We start from the raw sequence: 19,498 nt of genomic DNA on the forward strand, positions 1-19,498 counted from the left end.
ACTATCTACTTGACTCCAGATCAACTCTGGATATTTAAGAGGTCCCTGGAGCTCAACATTGTCAAAATCAAATTCATTACCTTCCACTACAATTGCTGAGGTCTGCAAGCCAGAAAACCAGGAGTATCATCAATGCCTCTTTCTTCCTCAGCTCTCACTTTCAGCCTGAGTCTTATCAATTCACTTCCTAAAGATGTCTGACACCATCCACTTCCCCCCATCCCTTCCCCAACAAGCCTCGCCCTAGCTGCTATAATCTATTTCTGAGCCCTGCAACAACCTTCAATGGTGCCCTCATACCCACATGGTCCCTGTTTCAAGCCACTGTCCCCCATGCAGCCAGAATGATTTTCAAAAGGCAAACTTGGTCATGTCACCCCTTGCTGAAAATCCTTCAGTGGCTCCCCATTCCCTTTAAATAGGGCACACCAGGCTCCACATGCCCTGGCCCTGTAAGCCTTTCTCATAAAATGTTATGCTTCTCTCTTTGTTCTAGCTACTCTGGCTCTTTTTAGTCCTTGGCAAACACAGATTCCATTTTTCCACAAGACCTTTACATATGCTATTCCCTCTGCCGAAAAGGTTCTTTGTCCCTTTTCACTGTGTTATCCTACGCTCCTCTGGAAAACTGAAACTGTGCTGCTTCCTCAGAGAAACATCCTTGAGCCCCTGTAAGTAAAATCCACCTTTAATACACTTTAATGGCATCATGTGACTTCACTGCACTCATCCTGATTGCAATTCTCTGTTCTGTCATGGTCTGATTAATGTTTGCTTTAATAACTTGATCGTAAATTCAGAATGGGCAAGGACCGTATCTATTTTTCACTCACCATCGTAACCCCTGTGCCTAGAAGACTGTCTGGCACATAGTAAGCACTCAATAAATATTTACTGAAGAGATGAACAAAGAAAATAACCAGAAGAAAAAGATGTTCCTAAACCAAGGAAAGGCAAAAAAGGAGTGTTTAAAGAGGTAAGAAAGACCCAGACAGGAAAGACTTTAAATGATTCAACTGATTTGAGAGATCTACCCTAAAGATCAGCTAAGAGAAGAAAACGAGCTACTAATACATTTTCTGAATGTTATCTTAATTCAAGCAGTGCAGTTCTAATTGTATACAATATTTTAGTTCAGCCACATTACTAAAAAAATGGCATACTCATTTTGTTTCCAAAAATTAGATATTCTGGTGAAAAGCCTTTTTTCTTTTTTTTCCTGATGAGTTAAAGGGAGAGGATCATTATAAAGAGCACTAAAATTATAGATTACCTTCATCAATGTACCATGTGTTTTTTGATTTGGATTGTGGTTGTGAGTCAACAGAAGATCCATTTAAAGTATAAAATAATTCAGATCTGTTTCTATTTCCAGGGTCTGAGGTAGATCCTATGGATCAAGAAAAGTTCCTTTTAAAAATAAAGTCAATATGGTGTGAAAGCTTTTCCCTAAGAGAAATTAACATGCATACAGTGTTAACAATTGCTTAAGAAAGCAACACATGTATAAAACACGATGTATTTTATTAGCGTTTTCAACCACTTTGGCAACGTCCAAAAAATAGATAACCATTTTGGCAATGTGAAAAAATTCTTCCACCCAAGAATCAATATAGGAAAGGAACAGGAGGAAGTTAAAAGTCTGTTAAAAACAAAAAGAAAAGTCTGCTGTTGTTTTTTTAAAAGACAAACAGCTTTTAAAAATTATTTCATCTATTATGACTTATTTCCAAATGTTCAACATCAGCATTCCCCAATTTCATGTGATGAACCTGTTGGCTCCCAAATTTAACCTGTTATTTTAAAATAGTTCCTTTCAGAAGAGGGTAATCTTCAAATGTTGTATGCATAAATCAGTGCACAAATTAAGTTTAAAAAATTTAAAGAGTTTGGAATTCTTGGTCATCAAATTTCTTGCTTCGTTTCATGTCTTTTAAAACATGAAGCAGTATTATTTTTTTTTACATTAGACTTATTAAAGTAAGAAAGAGTTAGTGTAGCCCTGTCACAGACATTTCTAGACCTTACCCTGCCTCAGTACTTAAGAAGACACAATGTAGGTGAAAACAGGGGATTTCTAGAACCCATACAAAATCTGATTTATTTTTCCAATTTAAAGTAGATAGTTCTATATTTTATGCTTATAACTAGGATCTGCTACAACACAAGTAATGTACATGTCTTCAGAAAATCTGTAAGCTATTTATATTTAAGTGAGAATAACAAGTGTGAGCTACCCTATCTAGCTAGATCCATAAGTTAACATAAAACATAACTTTTACTTGTGTATCCTATTTAATCCTAAATCTCCCAGGGTCCAGTGTCACATAAACTACTTCTTAAAATACAATTTTCTTTAAAACGAGCCAAAGTAGTTTTGTTCACCAGATAACTGAGGAAAAAATATCCTGCTCCTAACCCACATCTGAGTTAACAAACATTCTTACAGTTTTTTAAATGAGCTGTTTAGCTTGTATAACTACCATCCGTTAAAACTATGAAATATGTAGAAGCTAAAGAAAAAAAGCTAAGAACTCCACATGCATTGTGAGGGAGTTTTTGGAAGAGAGACAGAATTTTTTGCTTAGCAGTTTGGAATTTATCTTGTGCCATATTTTGTTAGCAAAATCCACATAATTACTCTCTATATACTTAACCCTCTATAACATTATCCAGATACAATTCTTTTGCACAGTTGGAACTCTAAACTTTACATACAAATGTTGCAATTCGCGGGGGGGGGGGGGGGGGGTGTCCAAAAACCAGCTGATACAAACCAACAAAAGACACAGGTCCTTACAGAAAACTTTTCATCAACTGCAAATGGTTGGGAACTTTTTGACTTAAGTCAGAGCACCTATAAAAATTTTTAAGTAAAATACTAGAACTGTATGGAAGAAGAAAGCCTACATCTACATTAAGGAGTAAAGCCTTTCAACCTTCTTTCAGTGCTATGGCAAATCTCATATCATATACTGACCCATACCTGTGGCCTTTGGTTTATTATGACTGGAGGAACCTTTGTCCCCAACACCTCTTGACATAAAGGCAAGTTTGGGAGGCCTCCTTTCCTGTGTCACGCTATCTGAAACAGTAAACATATTTTTTAAGGATAAAAGCAAATTCTTATAGAAGAGAAACAAGTGAGCAAACAAGGACAACGACAACCAAAAAAAACCTCTTTCCTACAAAAAAGCAGCATTTTCACAGTAGATTTATGAATTTTTAAAGGTCAACCCAAGGATTGAGAGTATACCAGAAGAAAAAAAAAAATCAATGCTGTACTTTAAAATGTAATTTCTACAAGAAAATACAACCCGAATACAATTCAGCTAAGTATTTTAACTTCTTGAAAATTTAATCACTTTTAGTCAGCATTATTTGATGTGTTAAAACACTACAGAGAATACTCTACTCAGCCTTTTGCAAGAGTTTCCCAATTGGTATCCCGAGAACACCCAGGGGGTTATAAGTGTTCTACACTCATATTTCCAGAAGATGTTGAGATAGACAAAGGTACACAAATTTCTTTACTGCATAATACCAGATCCTTTAATATGCTAATGTGCATTATGAACCTCTCAAAGAGGAATACAGTAAACTTATTTTATAATATTTTTTGTCCCATTCTCCTAAGCATCTCAGATTAATGTATTTCATGGAACACAGTCTGGAAAAAATCTATTTAGAAATATGTAGCAGTTTTTAAAAATCATGTAAGTTAAGAATAACACTGACGAGTATACAAACATGTACACATATAAACAGGAAAAATGCAGAGAACTATGCATAGATTAATGAAGGAGTAATATTTCTGAAGAAAACACTCAAATCTTCTTTTTGGAATACAGGTGTAATAAATTTGGCAGAGTTGTTTTTAATATACAGACCACTCTCAACCTTAAAGGCCAGCAATTTTTGTAAGATATTCACAAATACTGATCAAGCAAATGTGGAAAGTCAATCTGGAATGTTTTTCCCCTGGAAATTTTAACAACACATCTATAAAGTCCAACATGACACTCAGAAATCATACCTGATAAAGCTGTGTATCAGCAAAAACGATAGCACCCACAGTGGATTTTTGAGAACAGAAGGAAAAAAATAGGAACATTTTTACATTTTAAACACAAGGAAAAGGCTACTTTTTCAGAAAAAGGAAATAATACTGAATTAATTATATATAAATCATGCTTGGTAATGTATATAAATCACAGGTGGAGGGGAAAAAGATTGCAGTGTCAAACTATATCTTAAATGTGTCAGAATATGATCAAATGAAAAATTATTTTAATTAAAAAATTACACTAAGTAACCATGATTGCAACCAAGTGATATAATAGTTAAGCTATTTACTAATACTTTAATGATGTTGCTATTCAAGTGTCTCCAGGTATAGATGACAGTTATTGTGGAAGGTAAAATTTTTTAGTCACTGGTAAAAGTTCTCAAATGATAGCATATAAGTTGACTAAAGAAAACCAATTCCCACTATTAACTGTAACTAGCTACATGTAAGTCCATGTTAAAAAGATATGCACATGCATACTATAGCCTACATATGCGATGCAGTTAGTGGTGATTATAACAAAGGCAGCAAATGGTCTTAACTGAGGCAGCCTAGCAGTACCAGGGGGCCACATGGATAAGCCTCTGGTGACCATTCTGCTGGTGATTAGGGGAGGGCTCCAAAGACTGAGAATGCAGAGAGCACTGGAGTTGTAAACAGTGGTTATCCTCTGCCAAAGACTTTGAGGGAATGTCAAATGCTAATTTTGAGGAATAGATATTCCTACAGAATTCTATGCAGATGATGGGTCACATGCCACATTTAACTTGCCCTCCAGCAATGACATATCCATTTTGTTTCTTTGTCACTACTATGTTCAAGATCTAAAACCAAAGCCTTCTACCTTTAATGAATTTTAAAAGATCACCACACCACAAGAAAAGGTTAAGTATGGGAAAGTATAAATGCTGCCAAAGTGAGAACAGTATGGAATAGTAAACAATGAATACATCCAGCAGACAATTCTGTGAGATTAAAACAATTCTGCTTAAGAGATATTAAGAGAGATAGCATGATATGTTCACCAAATGGCATGTACAAAAATGTGCACAGCAGCCTTATTCAGAATAACCAAAAGCTGAAATAATCCATTCTACAGCAAAATAAACAAACTGTAATCTGTTCATACAGAATACTACATAGTAATAAGAAAAGAGCAAATGCTGATATACACAACATGGACACTGGCTTGAGTAAAAGAAACCAGATGAAGAGTATCTATTACATATACAGAGCAGAACTACATTCAAAATGATGAAAGTATATACATATCCCCACAATAGCCAAGATCTGGAAGCAGCCTAAGTGTCTACCAGTAGATGAATGGATAAAGATGTAATACACACACACTCACACACACATACAGGATTACTCATCATTAAAAAAAAAGAATGAAATCTTGCCACCTGCAACAACATGAATAGACCTAGAAGGTACTATGCTAAGTTAAATACGTCAGATAGAGAAAGACAAATACTATATGATTTCACTTATATATAGAACCTAAAAAAACAAACAAGAAATAGACTCCTAGATACAGAGAACAAACTAGCAGTGGCCAAGGGTAGGGGGTGGTAGGTAGACAAAATAGGTAAAAGGGATAAAGAAGTACAAATTTCCAGATGTTAAAAAAAAAAAACTGCAGAGATGTAATGTACAGCATAGAGAATATAGTGAATAATATTAAAATAAATTTGGTGACAGATGGTAACTAGACCTATCATGGCAATCATTTTTTTTTTGGTAATGTATAAAAAAATACTGAATCACTATCTTATACAACTAAAACTAATATAATATTCTATACCAATTATAATTCAATAAAAATTTATAAAAACAGCAGCTCATTCATCATTCTTGTTAATTTAATCAGAAAAACAAAAATCTCTTGGAGAATCTTAGGTTGAAAATCATAACAATAAACTAGTGAACAATAACAATTAAACCACAAAAAATGTCTTTGAATTTGAATGAACCATTAAATTAAGAAAAATCACTTAACTGATGTACTGCTTAACATCATCAGCCACAAAAGCTAATTTAGACCCAAATGAGAGTTTAATATCCACAAAGAAAGCTACTAGAGAAAATACTTAGAGAAACTGAAGTATTATAAAAACAGATATCAAACATACTGTACATAGCAACTACACAAAGATCTCTATGAGGGACGACTACTGATCAAAATAAATGTTTTCCTTATATATTAGATCATTTGAAATGAAAATTTGTTGGAAAAACATAGGTCCCTCAGATGACATCAGGGTTGTATACTTATATCTAGTGCCTTCTTTTGGGCTCTATCTCATAGGAGCAGAAGTTCTGTCCACATAAACAACATTCAAGGTGATTCAGACTAGCAATCAATCTCTGTGGAAGGCCACTTAGCATTACGTATCAGAATGTAAAATACACATACCCTTTGACCCGCAACTCTATTACCAGGAAGTTACCTTTTTAAAAATATCTTATGAATATTTTGTATGAATGCGAGCAAAATATATCCCACTTAAATAATTGGATGAGTACAGATGGCATGGTGTTGAGAGAGAGAAACAATCCATGCAAGGACAGAATTAGCATCCAAAATGATCTTAAAATGCTGAAAGACTAGATAGCTCTGATGATATAAGTTTAACAGGGACAAATGCAAAGTCTTGCTGATGCCCTCCAAATCAACCATACAAGCACAGAATCAGAAGCAGAAGTATACATGAACAAAACTGGAAATTTAAGTCAAGAGTAAGCTCAGAATATTTGTTAATTCATCGATTTAAAGATGCATCCATTCATCCATAATGCAAGAAAGGCATTACAATGGTCTCTGGCAATATAATTCAGACTGTGAAAGGGCTGTCCCCCAAATTTTTTGGTCAATTTTTTTGTCATTGGCAACCATTAGCCCACACATGGATTACACTATTCCACTTCCCTTAAGATGCCCAAGCGTAAAAAAAACATCTTCAACAAACTAGGTCTCATTCAGAGTATCTGGAAATCATGCCACAGGAAAACAGCTAAAATGACACTTCTAGGATGGAGAACAGAAGATGAACGTTACAAAGACACTCAACTCTTAATATCTAAGGGTTGTTATAAGAAAGAGGAACTAGCTGGATTTGTCCTATTTTGATCACTGGCACAGAACTACAATCAATGCATGAAGTTATAGGAAAGTAGATCTAAGCACACATCATATGAGGAGTGACTTTTTCACAATCAGATCTGTCTAAAATGAAATAATCTGATTTCCTTCAGATGACAGTCACTATCAAATGAATACACAGCTCTCTAAGAAGATACGGAAAATAAGACAGGAAGCTATCTTTTAGCTATACTGGGACACCTGCAAACTGATACATATATATATGAAGTTATTCACTGAAGCACTGTTTGTAATAGCAAAAGTTGAAAACAACTGAAATGCCCATCAGTAGGAGACTGGTTAAAAAAAAGTAGGGAACATTAATAAAATGAAATACAATGTATAATTTAAACAAAAGATTAAGTCTACAATTCCTGTACTAATGTAAAATGCTACCTACGATCTATGATTGTTAACTTACAACAGGTGCAACTTCCACTTCTGGAAAGATGAGTAGACATACCTTTTTCTATTCCTCCTGATAAGTACAACTAAAAATTCTGGACATAACATACAAAACAAAAATTAGAAGACTGAAAGGTGGAGAGAAGGCAGACCAGGTGTGGAGCTCCAGACCTAAGGAACAACATGGTGGAGAATTCCCTGGATTTTCTTCTTGCCTCATATATCCCTCTTAGAGCCTGAAGAAGCCAGCAAACTGGAAACACCAATGGATAGACAAAAGAAAGCCCCAACAAGTCAGCTCTCTCTAGTCAAAGGATGAGAAAGAGGAAACCTAGTAAGACAGAAAAATATTAGATAATAATCACTCATCACTAGCCAAACACCATAGAGAAAAACAGTGGCCCCACCCACTCCAACAAAGGCCAACTAGGGAGCCTAGACTTCCACTCATTGAGGGTATTACGAAGTGCTCCAACACACCAGTTGCATGATGTCAGAGGAAGCCAAATCTGGAGCCACCACCTGATAACCAAGCTCTCCCACCCCTATGGTGTCAGTGGAGACCACATGGAGAGCCTAGATTTCCACCTCTGTCTACCTACTGGGGTAGTTCCAGAGGAGGTCTAGTGAAGAGTCATAACTTTCACCATAGCCCAGTAGTGATGAGGCCACTCTCACCCCAGATGTCACTGCAGACCGTGTAGAAAGCCACAATGCAATCCTCTACCCAGCAGGAATGAGGAGCTTCCATCCCATGTATCAACAGAGGCCAAGGAAGGAACAAAGTTCTGCCTCCTCCTGGTAATAATGAGGTGGCATGTACCTCCCGCTTCCCTGGCCAGAGCAATGTCAAAGAAAGCTGGCTAAAAGCTAGTAAGACCTAGGGTCTCAAAACATAATACCCAACTGTCCAGGTTTCAAACAAAAGTCACTCATTATACTAAGAACCAGGAAAATCCCACGAAGAATTTTAAAATAAATGCCAACACTGAGATGACATGATAGAGAGGTTAGAATTATCTGACAAAGATTTTAAACAGCCATGTAAAAATGTTGGACAAGCAATTACAAACACACTTGGGAAAAAAAATGATAGAACAGAAACCTCATCAAAGAAATAGAAAGTCTCAGCAAAGAAACGGAATATATAAAGAAGAGTGAAATGGAAATCTTAGAAATGAAAAAAAAACAACCACTCAAATACAAAGCTCAGTGGATGGGCTCAATAGCAAAATGGAGGAAACACAGGAAATCATGAGTGAACCTGAAGATAAAACAATACAAATTACCCAATAGGAAGACCTCAGAGAAAATAAACTTTAAAAAAAGATAGAAAGAAAGAAACAGAAAAAGAAGAGAGACTCAAGGGACTTGTGGGACTTCACAAAAGATCTAACATTTAGTTCATCAGAATCCTAAAAGGAAAGGAGAAAGAGGGGGCAGGCCTGGAAAAAGTACTCAAAAGAAAGAAAGGCTGAAACTCACCAAATGTGGCAAGAGACATCAATTTACCAACCCAAGAAGCTGAGCAAACATCAAACAGGATAAACCCAAAGCAATTCTATGCCAAGAGACATCATAATTAAACTTTAGAAAGCTTAAAGGCAAAGAGAAACTGAAAGAGACCAGAAAAAAAAAAAAAGTATGGGGGTGGAAAAATCAATTCAAATGAGAGCAGATTCTCATAAGAAATCAGAGAGGCCCAAAGGAAGTAGCACAGTATTTTTCAGGTGCTGAGAGAAAAGAACTCTTGACCCATAACCTTATAATCAGTGAAAATATCCTTCAGGATTGAAGAGGAAAGCAGGACATTCTCAGTTGAGGGGCAACTAAGATACTTTGTCACCAGCAGATCTAAAGAAAGTTCTCAAAAGAAAAAAATTATCGAAAAATAGGCCCAATACAAATATACCCAACTGATTTTTGACAAAGGTACAAAAGCAATTCAATGGAAGAAAGAGGTCTTTATCAACAAATGGTGGTGGGACAATTAGACAGAAAAGAAAGAAAGGAAAGAAAGGAAAGGAAAGGAAAGGGAAAAGAAAGAAAAGAGAAGAAAAGAGAAAAGAAAAGAAAAAAGAAAAGAGAAGAGAAGAGAAAAGAAAAGAAAAAGAAAAGAAAACAAAACAAAACAAAACAAAACAAAACAAAACAAACACCTGGGTGGCTCAGTGGTTGAGCATCTACCTTTGGCTCAGCTCATGATCCCGGGGTCCTGGGATCAAGTCCTGCATCAGGCTCCACACAGGGAGCCTGCTTCTCCCTCTGCCTATGTCTCTGCCTCTCTGTCTGTCATGAATAAATAAATAAAATCTTTAAAATAAAAAAGAACTTAAATGGACTTAAACACAAAATGAAAAACTATAAAACTTTTAAAAAATGAAAAGAAAGAACAAGAATGTGAAGAAGTCAGAATTCTCATATATTGCTGGTGGGAACATCAAATGTGTAGCCACTCTGGAAAACAGTCTGGCAGTTCTACAAATGATTAAATATACAGTTACCATATGACCTAGAAATTCCATTCCTAGGCATAGACCCAAGAGAACTGAAAAGGGTGTCCACACGAAAACTTATAATATGAATGTTCACAGCAGCATTTTTGTAAACAGTCAAAAATTATAACTACAAATGGCCATCAACTGATGAATGGGTAAATAAAATACAGTTGACCCTTGAATACCAGGAGGGTTTGGGGCACTGACTCCCCCAGCTGAAAATCTGCATAGAACTTCTGACTCCCCCAAAACTTAACTACTAATAGCCTACTGATGACTGGAAGCCTTACCAATAACATGGTCAATGTTAACAACGTAAAACACCTTTTGTATGTTATATGTATTATATACTGTATTGTTACAATGAAGTAAGTTAGAGAAAGGAAAATATTATTAAGAAAATCATAAGGAAGGGAAAAACACATTTATACTACTGTACTACAAAAAAAAAATCCATGGACCCATGCAGTTCAAACCCATGTTGTTCAAGGGTCAATTAGGTACTATGCCTATATAATGGAATATTGTGCACCCATAAGGACTCAAATACTGACTCTTTCTATGGCATGGGTGAACCTTGTAAAGATTATGCTTACATGAAAGGAGCCCCCCTTAAAAAGGCCATATTTTTTAAGGCCATATTTTTTTCCATTCATATGAAATGTCCATAAAGCAGCATATAGTCCATATGTCCAGAGGCAAATCATACTGACATAGAGAAGATCAGTGTTTGCTAGGCCCTGAGAGAAGTGACTGCTTAATGAGTAGAGAGTTTCCATTTGGTGTGATAAAAAAGTTCTGCAACTAGATAGTGGTGATAATTGCACAACACTGTGAATGTTTTTAACGTCACTGAATTGTACATTTTAAATGGGTAAATATTCTTCTGTGTGAATTATATTTTGATTTTTAAAAACTTAGGAGAAAGTCTTCAATATCCAAAGCTAGGCAAAAATTGTTAGACCTAACACCAAAAGCATATTCCATTTTTTAAAAAATCGTACCTTCACCTTAATAAAAGTCAAATATTTTGCTTTGTGAGAGGCCCTGTTAAGAGGATGAGAAGACAAGCCACACTCTGAGAGAAAATATTCACAAACCACATATTCAAAAAAGGACTAGTATCCAGAATATATAAAGAATTCCCAACTCAAAGGTAAAACAGCAACAATCCAAATAAAATACAGGCAAAAGAAACAAAGAGACATTTCAGTAAAGAAGACAGATCGCAAAAGGCACATGAAAGATAGATGTTCGACATCATGAACCATCAGAGAAATTCAAATTAAAACCACAATGAGGGAGGAGACCAGGGCAAGATGGTGGAAGAGTAGGGGTCCTACTCATCTGGTCCCACAAACTTACCTAGATAACTTTCAAAACATCCTGAACACCTATGAATTCGACCTGAGATGTAAAGAGAGAACCGCTGGAATGGTAAAGAGAGAAAAGTTTTCGCTTCTAACAAGGTCATGGTTGATATTTTTGACTCAGATCACTCATACAGCCACTCTACACCAGACAAAATGACTAGAAGGAAGAATTCACCACAAAAGAAAGAACCAGAAGCAATACTCTCTGCCACAGAGGTACAGAATTTGGATTTAAATACAATGTCAGAAATTCAATTCAGAAGTATAATTATAAAGTTACTGGTGGCTCTGGCAAAAAGAGTAAAGGACTCTAGAGACTTCATTAGTACACAATTGAGATCTAATTACTACAGAATTTTAATCTATTAAAAACAGATGAACTGAGCTGCAATCCAAACTGGATGCTCTAATTGCTAGGGTTAATGAGGTGGAAGAGAGAGTGAGTTGATGGAAAGGAAGGAAGCTGAGGAAAAAAAAAAGAGAAAAACTAAGAATTCATGAGGAAAGGCTTATTGGGGAAATAAATGATAGCTTGAGAAGGAATAATCTATGTCTAATTGGGATTCCAAAAGAGGCTGAGAGAGAGAGGACCACAAAGTATATTTGAACAAATCATAGCTGAGAATTTCTCTAATCTGGGGAAGGAAAGAGGCATTCAGATCCAAGAGAAAGAGAGGACTCCCCCAAAAAAATCAATTAAAAAACATGCAACACCTCAAGATTTAATAGTGAAACTTGCAAATTTCAAAGATAAAGAGATAATCCTTAAAGAGGCAAGAGACAAGAGATTCTTAACTTATATTGGGAGAAATATCAAATTAACAGCAGACCTCTTTACAGAGACCTGGCAGGCCAGAAAGGGCTGGCATGATATATTCAAGGTACTAAATGAGAAAAACATGCAGCCAACAATATTTTATCCAGCAAGGCTGTCAATCAGAATAGAAGAGATATAGAGCTTCCAAGATAGGCAGAAATTGGAAGACTATGTGACCACCAAACTGGCTCTGCAAGAAATATTAAGAGGGACCCTATAAAAGAAAGAGGAAGTCCAAAGAAACAATATACAAAAATAGGAACTGAAAAGGTAATACGATGACACTAAATTCATATCTTTCAATAGTTACTCTGAATGTGAATGGGCTAAATGATCCCATCAAAAGATGCAGGGTATCAGACTGGATAAAAAAGCAAGACCCGTCTATAAGCAGTCTACAAGAGACTGATTTTAGACCTCAGAACACCTCCAGACTAAAAATGACGAGGTGGAGAACCATTTACCATTCAAATGGTCCTCAAAAGAAAGTTGGGGTAGCAATCCTCATCAGATAAATTAGAGTTTATACCAAAGACTGTAGTAAGAGATGAAGAGGGACACTCTATCATACTTATATCCCACTATATCACACTATATCCAACAAGAAGACCTAACAATCATGAATTTTTATGCCCCTAATGTGGGAACCCCCAAGTATATCAATTAATAACCAAAGTAAAGAGATACTTAGATAATAATGCACTAATAGTAGGAGACTTCAACATGGCACTTTCAGCAAATGACAGATATTCTAAGCAGAACATCACCAAAGAAACAAGGCCTTGGATGATACACTGGACCAAATAGATTTCACAGATACATACAGAACATTCCATCTGAATGTAAATGAATACACTTTCTTAAGTGCACACAGAACTTTCTCTAGAATAGACCTATACTGGGTCACAAATCAGGTCTCAATCAATATGAAAAGATTAGGATTGTCCCCTAAATATTTTCAGACCAGAATGCTTTGAAACCAGAATTCAATCACAAGAAGAAATTTGGAAGAAATTCAAACACCATGGAGGTTAAAGAGCATCCTACTAAAAAATGAATGGGTCAACCAGGAAATTAGAGAAGAATTAAAAGGATTCATGGATACTAATAAAAATGAAAATACAACCATTCAAAATCTTTGGGATACAGCAAAAGCGGTCCTAAGAGGGAAATACAATGCAATACAAGCATCCCTCAAAAAGTTGGAAAAAACTAAAATACAGAAGCTAATCTTTCACCTAAAGAAATTGGAGAAAGAAAAGCAAATAAAGTCTACATCAAGCAGAAGAGAGATTAATAAAGATTAAAGCAGAACTCAATGAAATACAGACCAGAAGAACATGGAACAGATCAACAAAACCAGGAGCCGGTTCTTTGAAAAAAAATAATAAGATAGGTAAACCCCTAGCCAGCCTTATTAAAAAGAAAGTAGAAAAGACTCAAATTAATAAAATCACGAGTGAAAGAGGAGAGATCACAACCAATACCAAGGAAATACAAATGATTTTAAAAATGTATTATGAGCAGCTATATGCCAACAAATTAGGCAATCTAGAAGAAATGGATGCATTTCTGGAAACCCACAAATTACCAAAACTGGAATAGGAAGAAACAGAAGATCCGAACAGGCCGATAACCAGGGAGAAAATTGCAGCAGTCATCAAAAGCCACCCAACACACAAAAGTCCAGGGCCAGAAGGCTTCCCAGGGGAATTCTACCAAATGTTTAAAGAAGAAATAATATCTATTCTACTAAAGCTGTTTCAAAGGATAGAAGGGGAGGGAATACTTCCAAACCCATTTTTTTTTTAATTATTTATTTATTTATTCATGAAAGACGGAGGTGGGGGGGAGAGAGAGAGAGAGAGAGAGAGAGAGAGGCAGAGACACAGGCAGAGGGAGAAGCAGGCTCCATGCAGGGAGCCCGATGAGGGACTGGATCCCGGGTCTCCGGGATCACAACGTGGGCTGAAGGCAGCACTAAACTGCTGAGCCACCCGGGCTGCCCCAAACCCATTTTATGAGGCCAGCATTACCTTGATTCCAAAATCAGACAAAGACCCCAACAAAAAGGAGAATTATAGACCAATATCCTTGATGAACATGTACACAAAAATTCTCACCAAGATACTAGCCAGTAGGATCCAACAGTATATTAAGAGGATTATTCACCATGACCAAGTGGGATTTATCCCCGGGATGCAAGATTGGTTCAACACTTGTAAAACAATCAATGTGATAGATCACATCAATAAGAGAAAAAACTAGAACCATATGATCCTTTTGTTAGATGCAGAGAAAGCATTTGACAAAATACAGCATCCATTTCTGATTAAAACTCTTCAAAGTGTAGGGATAGAGGGAGCATTCCTCAATATCTTAAAAGCCATTTATGAAAAGCTCACAGCGAATACCATTCTCAGTGGGGAAAAACTGAGAGCCTTTCCCTTAAGATCAAGAACATGACAGGGATGTCCACTCTCACCACTGCTATTCAACATAATACTAGAAGTCCTAGTATCAGCAATCAGACAACAAAAAGAAATAAAAGGCATACAAATTGGCAAAGAAGAAGTCAAACTCTCCCTTTTCACCAATGACATGATACTGTATATAGAAAACCCAAAGACTCTACATAGCCCAAGATTGCTACAACTCATTCAGCAATTGGGCAATGTGGCAGGATACAAAATCAATGCACGGAAATCAGTGGCATTTTTATACACTAACAATGAGACCGAAGAAAGAGAAATTGAGGAATCAATCCTTTTTACAATTGCACCCAAAAGCATAAGATATCTAGGAATAAACCTAACCAAAGAGGTAAAGGATCAACTACAGAACAGTTCTGAAAGAAGCTGAGGAAGACACAAAGAGATGGAAAAACATTCCATGCTCATGGTTTGGAAGAATAAATATTATGAAAATGTCTATGCTACCCAGGGCAATTTACACGTTCAATGCAATCCCTATCAAAATACCATGGACTTTCTTCACAGAGTTGGAACAAATAATCTTAAGATTTGTAAGGAATCAGAAAAGATCCCGAATAGCCAGAGGAATATTTAAAAAGAAAACTAATGCCGAGGGCATCACAATATCAGATTTCAAGCTGTGTTACAAAGCTGTGATCATCAAGACAGTATGGTACTGGCACAAAAACAGACACACAGATCAATGGAACAGAATAGAGAACCCAGAAATGGGCCCTCAATTCTATGCTCAACTAATATTCGAGAAAGCAGGAAAGACTATCCACTTGAAAAAAGGACAGTCTCTTCAATAAATGGTGTTGGGAAAATTGGACAGCCACGTGCAGAAGAATGAAACTAGACCATTCTCTAACACCATATACAAAGATAAACTCAAAATGGATGAAAGATCTAAATGTGAGACAAGAATCCATCAAAATTCTAGAAGAGAACACAGGCAACAACCTTTTCGAACTTGGCCACATTAACTTCTTGCAAGATACATCTATGAAGGCAAGGGAAACAAAAGCAAAAATGAACTACTGGGACTTCATCAAGATAAAAAGCTTCTGCACAGCAAAAGAAAGAGTCAATAAAACTAAAAGATAACCTACAGAATGGGGGAAGATATTTGCAAATGACGTATCAGATAAAGGGTTAGTATCCACAATCTATAAAGAACTTATCAAACTCAACACCCAAGAAACAAAAACTCCAATCATGATATAGGTAGATGACATGAATGTAAATTTATCCAAAGAAGACATACATATGGCCAACAAGCACATGAGAAAATGCTCCGCATCACTGGCCATCAAGGAAATACAAATCAAAACCACAATGAGATACCATCTCACACCAGTGAGAATGGGGAAAATTAACAAGACAGGAAACCACAAATATTGGAGAGGATGTGGAGAAAGGGGAACCTTCTTGCACTTTTGGTGAGAATGTGAACTGGTATACCCACTCTGGAAAACAGTGTGGAGGTTCCTCAGGGAGTTAAATATACAGCTACCCTACGACCCAGCAATTGCACTACTGGGTATTTACCCCAAAGATACTGATGTAGTGAAACGCCAGGACACCTGCACTCCAATGTTCATAGCAGCAATGTCTACAATAGCCAAACTGTGGAAGGAGCCTTGATGTTCTTCGACAGATGAATGGATGGATAAAGAAGATGTGGCATATATATACAATGGAATATTACTCAGCCATCAGAAGAGATGAATACCCACCATTTGCTTCAATGTGGATGAAATTGGAGGGTATTATGTTGAGTGAAGTAAGTCAGTTGGGAAAAAAAAAAAAAGAATAAATAAATAAATAAATAAAAGAAATAAGTCAATTGAAGAAGGACCATATCATATGGTTTCACTCATATGTGGAATATAAGAAATAGTGAAAGGGATTATAAAAGAAAGGAGGGGAACTGAGTGGGAAAAATTAGGGAGGGAGACAAACCATGAGAGACTCCTAACTCTGGGAAATACACAAAGGGTTGCAGAAAGAGGGGGGGGATGGGATAACTGGCTGATGGGTACTAAGGAGGACACTTGATAGGATGAGCACTGGGTGTTAGACTTTATGTTGGCAAATTGAATTTAAATTTGAAAAATGTAAAAAAAAAAAAACCATAATGAGATATTACTATACACATCTCAGGATGGCTAAAATAAAAAATAGTGACAACACTAAATGTTGGTGAAAATGTGGAAAACATGGACCACTCATCTATTGCTGGTAGTAAGAAAAAATTGTATAGCCACTCTGGAAGATGGTTTGGTAGTTGTTTAAAAAAATGAAACATACAAATAGCATACAACTGACAATCACGAACCTGGACATTTACACTAGAGAAATGAAGACTTAGGTTCACTTGCATCCACTGTACACAAATGTTTATAAGAGCATTTATACAAAATAGTCCAAAACTGGAAACAAACCAGATGTCCTTTGATGGGTAAATAATAAAACAAACAGCGGCACCTCCATTACATGGAAAATATTACTCAGCAGTAAGAAAGACTAAACCAGTGATACACACACATTGACAAATTTCCAGAGAATTACTCTGAGAAAAAAGCCAATCTTAAAAGGTTACATACTGTACAATTCCATCTACATAATATTCTTAAAATAACAGAATTACATAAATGGAAAATACATTAGTGGCTGCCAAAGGTTAAGGAGAGGGTTAAGGAGGGAAAGAGTATGGTGATAAAAGGGCAACACAAAAGATCCTTATGGTAATAGGAATGTTCTGCATCTTGGCATATCAACATCCTGGTTGTGATACTGTACTCTAGTTTTACAAAATGTTACCATTGGGGAAAACTTTGTAAAGGGTACACAGAATCTCTCTGTATTACTTCTCGCATATGCATGCAAATCTATAATAATATAAATATTTTCTACCATATATGTGTTAAAGGGCTTATAATCAGAATTTATAAAGAATTCACAAGATTCAATCATATTTTTATTTATTTTTATTTTTTAGATTCAACAATTTTTAAAGCCTAGCAAAAGATGTGCACTGATACTCTACCAAGAAAGATACATAAGATGACAAATAAACACATGAAAAGATGTCATTGAGGAAATGCAAAATTAAACCATAATTAGATACAATTATCAGAACAGCTAAAATCTATACAACTGACCATACACAGTGTTGGCAACTTGTGTGGGAGAACTAGAATTCTACCAAGCTGCTACCGGGAATGTAAAATAGCACAACCACTCTGGAAAGGCAGTTTGACAGGTTTGGTGGTTTTTTCGTTTTTGTTTTTATCCAAATTAAACAATTACCTACAATAGTACCAGCCATTCTACATCTAGGTATTTACCCAAAAGAAATGAAGACCTATGTCCATACCAAGACCTCACATGAATTTTCACAGCATTATTCCTAATAGCCAAAAACTAGGAACAATCCAGATGTCCATCAACGAGTGAACAGATAAATCAACTGGTATATCCATATGTTTAAAGGGAAAAACATACAGTGTCTTTTCCTTTACTCTCATACGACACTTTTGACACTTCTGGTCACCAAGCGTGTAGGGAGTTTTCCCACACCAACTGGGTGTCTTAAAATTCAATTCTGACACTATCTGGAGCCAGAGGCAAATCCCATACCTTAAGAGCTCAGTCCCAAAGACTGTCCTCACTGCAACACCAGTCACAAGTTCCAGGTTGTCTATAGTACTACCGACTGATCAACTACAAACCAGGGTTCCTAGGACTCCCTCCTTGGGTTACATAATTTGCTAAAATGGTTCATAGAACTAACGGCATTTTATTTACCATTTTATTATAAGGGACATAATAAATTATACAGACTAAAAACCAGATAAATAGGTTAAGGGTAGGACGCTTGGGTGGCTCAGTGGTTTAGCGCCTGCCTTTGGCCCAGGGCATGATCCTGGAGTCCCTGGATTGAGTCCCAAGTCAGGCTCCCTGCAAGGAGCCTACTTCTCCCTCTGCCTGTGTCTCTGCCTCTCTCTCTCTCTCTCTCTCTCTCTGTCTCTCATGAATAAATAAATAAAATATTTTTTTAAAAAAGAGAGAGACTTAGGGTAAGGCTGTGGGGAAAGAAGGGGCACAGAGCTACCATGCCCTTTCCCAGAGCAAAACCCTCCTGGCTTCTCCATGTGGTTCAAGCATCCTGAAAGCTGTCCAAACCTTGTACTTTAGGGATTTCTATAGAGACCCCATCAAGCAGGAATGATCAATTATTGACTCCATTTCCAGCCTCTCACCCTTTTCCCCTCTCTAGAAGATGGGGACTGGAGCTGAAAGTTGAAGCTTCTAATCATAGCTTGGTCTTTCCAGTGACCAGCCCCCATCCAGGAGCCCACCAAGAATCACCTCATTAGAAAAGAAGACATTCCTATCACCCAGGACATTCTAAGGGATTTAGGAACTCTGTGTCAGGAATTTGGGTCAAAGACTAAACATTAGCAAGAACTGAGGATATATGTAAAATATATTTAATAGTTATATTAATATATATTAAGTAATATATAAACTATATATTACATATTAACATACATTAAATAATATACTTATAAAACATACATATAAAATTATAGACCATCAAGAATGAAATAGTTTTCAGGAATAAAAAAGACACATGGATGAGTCAAAATGAATTATAATGAATGAAAGAAGTCAGACCAAAAAAAGAGTACAGCTTGAGTTACTGCAC

The 19,498-nt window shown here is 36.3% G+C and overlaps 1 protein-coding gene across 6 annotated transcripts in view; it reads right to left on the bottom strand.

Annotated features, from left to right (window-relative positions):
* Positions 1 to 19,498, bottom strand: part of CYLD (CYLD lysine 63 deubiquitinase) — a 71,350-nt gene that overhangs the window by 26,920 nt on the left and 24,932 nt on the right. For 4 of the 6 annotated variants that reach the window (XM_035713188.2, XM_049104542.1, XM_035713192.2 and 1 more), the window contains 2 exons: positions 2,987 to 3,085; positions 1,274 to 1,390 (listed from right to left, as the gene is read on the bottom strand). The exons of the other annotated variants lie outside the window; for them this stretch is intronic. In XM_035713188.2, the coding sequence (XP_035569081.1) occupies positions 1,274 to 1,390; positions 2,987 to 3,085 (216 nt within the window). The remainder of the gene's footprint in view (positions 1 to 1,273; positions 1,391 to 2,986; positions 3,086 to 19,498) is intronic. 6 annotated transcript variants of the gene reach the window in all.

Source organism: Canis lupus, chromosome 2, assembly GCF_003254725.2.
Source record: "Canis lupus dingo isolate Sandy chromosome 2, ASM325472v2, whole genome shotgun sequence".
NCBI classification, from domain to species: domain Eukaryota; kingdom Metazoa; phylum Chordata; class Mammalia; order Carnivora; family Canidae; genus Canis; species Canis lupus.